Source organism: Elephantulus edwardii, unplaced genomic scaffold (assembly GCF_000299155.1).
Source record: "Elephantulus edwardii isolate Elephantulus edwardi_28Jun2011 unplaced genomic scaffold, EleEdw1.0 scaffold00309, whole genome shotgun sequence".
NCBI classification, from domain to species: Eukaryota; Metazoa; Chordata; class Mammalia; order Macroscelidea; family Macroscelididae; genus Elephantulus; species Elephantulus edwardii.
Genome location: NW_006400059.1, coordinates 2,009,404 through 2,015,638, shown reverse-complemented (window position 1 = coordinate 2,015,638; position 6,235 = coordinate 2,009,404). Strand labels below are relative to the sequence as shown.

The 6,235-nt window shown below is 43.2% G+C and overlaps 1 protein-coding gene across 1 annotated transcript in view; it reads right to left on the bottom strand.

Annotated features, from left to right (window-relative positions):
• Positions 1 to 6,235, bottom strand: part of CAPN14 (calpain 14) — a 94,274-nt gene that overhangs the window by 30,676 nt on the left and 57,363 nt on the right. The window contains exons 2-4 of the mRNA XM_006901135.1: positions 3,227 to 3,367; positions 1,036 to 1,105; positions 143 to 261 (exon numbers count right to left, since the gene is read on the bottom strand). Of these exons, the coding sequence (XP_006901197.1) occupies positions 143 to 261; positions 1,036 to 1,105; positions 3,227 to 3,367 (330 nt within the window). The remainder of the gene's footprint in view (positions 1 to 142; positions 262 to 1,035; positions 1,106 to 3,226; positions 3,368 to 6,235) is intronic.

Genomic DNA, 6,235 nt, shown 5'->3' with positions numbered 1-6,235 from the left:
GAGAGAGAGCGTGCACGCGCGCGCACTCTGCTGGTGAGCAAGTATTGCTGTGGAAGATGTTAGCCCAACAGGGACATAGTACTCTTTCAAGATCCCTTTTTCCTGACGCGTCTTGAGGGTAAGGCATCAGCAGGATACTCACCCAGAACTGGAAGATGCCAGCGTAGTTGTCAGTGAAACTCTGATTCATGGGAACGACTTGGCTCAGGATGTCCTGGTGCAGGCTCAGAGCTTGCAAAGCAGCTAAGAACCAGCAGTCCCCTAAGTCAGATAGCAGATAGCACAAGGCTCCGGTCAACAGGCATCTACTGGGGGCTTGTACGCCCAGATCCCAACTCATACCCTCTCTGAGACTGCAGCACTATTAACAAGTAGCATGCACTGAGAAGAAAGATGCTGAGAAAGCAGGACCAGTTATTGGAAGCACTGCTGGAGTTTACTTAGCATCCAAGAACTGACCCCTATTCCTGGACCAGATCCTAACTTCCTGAATGCCTGAATTCTGGGAGTTTGGACCCAAACACATTGATGCTTTCCAACATCCTGTCGCTGCAACCTATTTAGGGTCTTCAGAGAAAGTGTCACCCCATCTGGACTCCATTTTCCTATACTGAAAATGATTGTCAGAAGAATTAGGTCTCCCTTGATGGCCATAGACCATTTCCATTCATTCTAAGACAGTTATTGGGACTAAGGTTTGAACTTGACTCTGGAGAGTCTGGAGGCTGGTCGTCCAAGAAGAACCTCATTGTCAAAACTAGAGTGAACATATTTTCCCAACACAAAATTTAGATCTATGAGCCTGTAAATGGAATTATCTGAGAGCTTAGCCGAAGTGTGGCAATCCCATGAGTCCTCAGAGGACCAGCAGAGAGCAGAGCATGTCTGGGTAGAGTTCTGAGTTTACTGCTGTACTCAGCAGTACCTTCTCTACTGTTGAGATCTCTCTTCCCTCTTTATCACTTCACTCTACAAGAGGCTGGGACAGGATTATAGGCAGCCAGACGTGCAACTCTAGGGACGGTGCACACTTACCTACCACTCCTTGGCACAGGTCCAGCTTTTTGGCTTTGGGGGAAAAGAACTGGGGATTGCTGTGCAGCTCCTGAGGGAATAGAGAGGGTCATCATTCTGACTGAGACCAGAGAAACTCTTAGAGCTACTACCACCATCACCAGTTGCTGTTGCGTAGAAACACACTCAATAGATGTTTTCAGTGTTTCTCATCTTTTGGGAATAGATTTCCAAGCCTTCTGAGGCATCTCTGGGTAGATTCAAAGCACTAATCTTTTGGCTCTAAGTTCTGGGGGTCTAGTGGTAAGGACTTGTGCTGCCAACCTGAAAGAGAGTGGTTTGAATCCACCAGCTGCTCCACAGGAGAAAGATGGACAATTTTGTCTCATGTGATATATCGCCTCTGAAAGCCGGCTGGAGGGTCAGCTCTGAGTTGGTTCTAATTCAAAGGCACTCAACAACCACTTAGCTCATAGCTGATCACTTAACTATCTGAGCAACCCAGGTTGCAGACGATGCAGTGACTGCATTTTCTCATCCTTGAAAACTGGTCTTTACTAGTTCATATTCTGTTATTGTTAGTTGCTCTCAAGTTGACTCCAACTTAGGAGATTCTCTGGAGAGTAAAATTGCCCCTTAGGGTTTTCAGATGCACATTTCAAGGTCTGTTTTCTAAAAGCCTCAGGTGGGATTTGCAACATCAACCTCTCAGCCAGTAGTGAGATGTTTAACTCTCTGTGTCAGCCAAGATTATCTACTATCTATTCTTAGATGTCTATTATCTTTGAAATCAGAACTGTCCCAGAAAACCTGAGATGTTCATTCTTCACATTGTTAGCTCTCTTGTCCTTTTCTCTGCAGCTCATTTAAGTTAGAGATCAGACAACTTTTTGAAGCTACTGAGAAATGGTACTTGTAACTTTTCTTAGTTTCTATTAGAAAGGAATGCACTTTTAAAGGGGGTATTCTCATTTTCCTAAAGATTTTCATGTTCTCCTTAACCACCCCCAAGTGCTTGCTCTCGCTCCTACTCTTTCATTTAGTTGCCTCCTCTGCTTTGCTTGCTTGCATGTGGGCTGTAATGGAAGTAGTGAGGGGGCCAGCTGTTCTCTGTTACACAGAAAGGACTCGATTCCTTAGTTCTCCAAGATGTGTGACAGTCTATGTCAGCACTTTCCAAGATCTTCTGAAAAAGAGAGGAATCTGGGCCGCTCACATGGGAGCCCACGGGGGGACAGAGAGTGGAACCTAGAGCCCCAGGTGTTGATGGGGATGAGTGAGCAGGAGGTACGGAAGGAAGAATTTGTAGCACAGACTGACTTCACTCCATTCCCTCCGTGTGCTCTTAAAATCATATTTGTAAAAAAACAAAACAAAACAAACTGCACTGCAATTCCAGAGGTGCGCAGTTCAAATCCACCAGACGCTCTGCTGGAGAAGGAGGGGCAATCTCCTCCTGTACCAGTCAGATCCAATTTGACGGTACATGCACACAAAATAATAAAATAAAATTTTTTTTAAAATTGTGAATTTTGAAAAAAAGAAAATAAAATAAATGTTATTCTGTTTTGACTGGCAACAAACAAACAAACAAACAAAAAACAACCTGATCATATTTGTACATCAAGTTTTGGGAGACATGGATTGTACCTGACCACATTAAAAAGTTGCTTTTTAAATGAGTTGTTGATGTATTTTACAAAGCAAAGGTCCTGAAGTGATAAATAGTTTCCTAATTTATGTATTTGTTGTTGTTTTTGTTAGGGCCCGTGGAGTCGTAGACAACTCATAGCAACCCTATAAACGAACAGCCTGAGCACTGTTCGGACATAGAGTTTCCGGAGGCAAGCCATTTCGGAAGTGGATGCCGCTCCTGCTTCCGGTGAGGATTAGAGATCCATTAAAATTTGTCTCCATGGCAAGTGGTATTGGTGGGGTCCCTGGCCTTCTCAGATGAGGCTGTACAATGCTTCCATCTACTCTGCATGTAACTGGGGAGAGGCTCAGTGAGAGGATCTTCTTGGACTAAACTCTCCCTTGGTGGGGGATCATTTCTATCTAGAATTAGAACGTCGGAACTCATGTAGTTCTTGTCTCATGAGAATTAACAAGAGATAGTAAGGCCTGGTACCGGCAAGCCCCAATCTTTCCAAAGAAGAGTCTGGACTGACACATGTATACTTTCTTCAAAAGCCCCTCCCCAGACTCTTACTGGAGGTCTTTTCCACTGCAGGTGACGTGGCAGCTTCTTCAGCAGAGGTCCTTGGCCAATGGAGCTCAGGGTCGCTGGAAAGCTGTTATCTTCAAAGAGGCAGTGATTACTCAGGCAGCTTTCCAATAAGGTCTCATAGTTCTGTGTAGGGAGCTGAGAAGAGGTCCCCACCTTGTCCCTCAGGCCTGCCTTCCATCTCCTTTGGAAAGGTAACCACTGAGACATGATGGCAGATGGATCCAGTCCTGGGGTCACTGATTGGATTTTCTGTGCCTGAAATGGAGAACAGATGATCAGCTGATTGAGTCCTCTTTCGGCTTTGCCATTTCTGCAAGACGAGGAGGGATGTGGTGGGATGGAAAGAGAAATGACCCCGTGGGAAAAGTGGTTGGTTCACAGCTTATTTTAGAGAGTGGAGGTCCTCGAGTGCTTAAGATCTTGGTGCCTGATCTAGCTCTCATTTAAAAAAAGCCTGTAGGCCAATGGTCATAGCTGTATTAGTCATCATCACAAGAACATGGAAATAGCCCAAATGTCCAAACACAAATGAATGGGTTGAGAAATTATGGTACATTCACACAATGGAATACTACACAGCACGCAGGAGCAATCATTTTGTAAATCACTACCTATCTTGGGAGGGACCGGAAAGCATTATGCTGAGTGAACTAGCTCAGTCCCACAAGGACAAATACTGTATAAAACCATTATTATAGAATGAGTATGAGGATCAAAGGTAGGGGGAAGGGTGGAAATTGAGGGGTGAGGAGGTGGAGCAGAGTTGCATAATTCAATGACAGGGTGGGGTGAAGGAAATGGGCAGGATATTTTGTGAAAAACAATGTATTCAAACTTTGTAAATAAATCAGATTTTTAAAAAAAAAAGTTCAGTCTCCGGTCTAGATTCTGCTTGGTAAAGGGGATGGGAGACGGGGAGCAGGAAGATGAAGCTAAAAAAGCAGGAGGGTGATTAAGAGCTTGTGAGCTTGACCAGGAAGCAAAGAATACTGGTTTCTCCCACAACTCCATCCTCCCACACAAGGCTTTCCTCATTCTTCTCTGCAAAACTTACCTTTCTTTCCTTTTTCTATATTCTTTTCAAAACAAACTCTTTCCTTGAAAACTTTTTGACTAAAATTCATTGCCATCAAGTCAGAATGGCCTCACAACCAATGCTCTGTTGTGTTTTCCAAAGTTGTGAATGGCACAAGAAGAGACCATCTATCTTTCTCCAGCAGAGTCACGGTTGGATTCGAACTAGAAGACATGTTTGGCTTTTGAATTAACAGCGAAACTCACTATGGACCATGCAACCAAGCTCCCTAAGCTCAGTGGCACTGAAGTTGAACTAAGTGGCTTTCCAATGAGTTTCTGAGACCATAAATCAAATGGGAGAAGATTGCTCATTTTTCTGCCTCGGAGCCACTGTTGGTTCTAACTCCCAGAGATCTGTAGTTTTTGGGCTACTAGTGCATCTCCCTATGGAGTAGGTCAACAGAGTATATATAGCCTTATTGGGAGTTGACTACGTTAAAGAAAAGACATTCACAAACATATATGGTGCCAAACATTGATACTTACTTCTCTTTCTTGTCAAGTTCAAACTGACTGATAACTGACCCTCCACTGAGTTTCCAGTTTTGTTAAGTCACATGAGGAGATCGATTGCCCATCTGTCTTTCTTCCTCGGAATCACTGCTTGGTTTACTAGCAGTGCAGTTCCCTATGGATATACCTTGCTATTGTTTTTAAGTGCTGTCAAGTCAAGCAAGACTCATAGCGACCCCGTGAACAAAAGATATGAACTCTGTTTCATAACTATTGTCAGATGGACCTACCTTACACCTGTACAATACCCATTCTCCTTTTGCTGCTAATGGAATCCCATGTGTTTTGACCACTCAGCTGTACAACTTGATTCCCCAGAATTTCTGGCAGCAAGTTAAAACACACAATATAAGCTGATCAATGAGGTGAAGGCAAAAATCTACTGAGTGGGGCTTTTAGGAAAGCTGTGATTTTCCTAATAAAAAGGGGGCAGCTTTAGCTGAAACGGCTTTTAACTGTCTTCCTTTGTCCTTTGACCTTAGCGGAAAGTAGAGGTGATACCTAAAGATTGAAAGGCTCTCTTGGGATTGCTCAGACAATTCTGGAAGAAGCCTGCATCTTTTTTTTTTTAATTTATTTTGCTTTATTATTTTGTATGTGTGTACCGTCAAATCGGATCTGACAGGTACAGGAGGACTTTGTCCCTCCTTCTCCAGCAGAGCATCTGGTGGATTCGAGCTGTGCACCTCTGGGATTTCAGTGCAGCTTCTTGCCACTAGGCCACCAGAGCTCCCAGAAGCCTTCATCTCAATTCGAACAAAGAAATGAATGAAACCTGGAGGACCTTTTTTTTTTTTTTTTTTTTTAATTTGCAACTGGTCCGATTGAAACTTTTGGAATGAATTAATGGAAAAATAAAAATTTTTAAAGATACACAAAAAATAAAAAAGGTCCTCCTTTTTGAAATTTTCAAATTCAACAGAAATAAAATCGTAGCTACTGTTATTGACCACTGATGCATACATACTTCTTGAATACTGACCCAGTATCTTCTTAACTTTTGATGGTGGAAATCCACAAGTTCCTAATCAGGTCTTGCATTTCCCTTCAAATTTTCTTTCTAATACAGACTACCAGGTGAAACTTCCTCCAGTCTCACCTCATTTTCTTCTTCCCTGATTTTCTTTCATACATTTACACGTGAAAACAAATACGAAACTACACTAAGTCAAGGTCTTATCCTCAGAGTTGAATAATAACCTTTCACTGGGTCACTGCTACTGGAAGAACACGTGATAGGTCTCCTGGCTTCAGAAGCTGACCCCTCCGAGCTTGTCTTCTTCACTAAGTGCTGAGGTAAGTTGTACGATGGGGTCTTCTGTGACTCTGAAATCACAGCCTACTCAAGTCTTATGCTCCTTAAGGCTGAGAGGAAAAGATGTCCATCACAAGTTCCTCTCA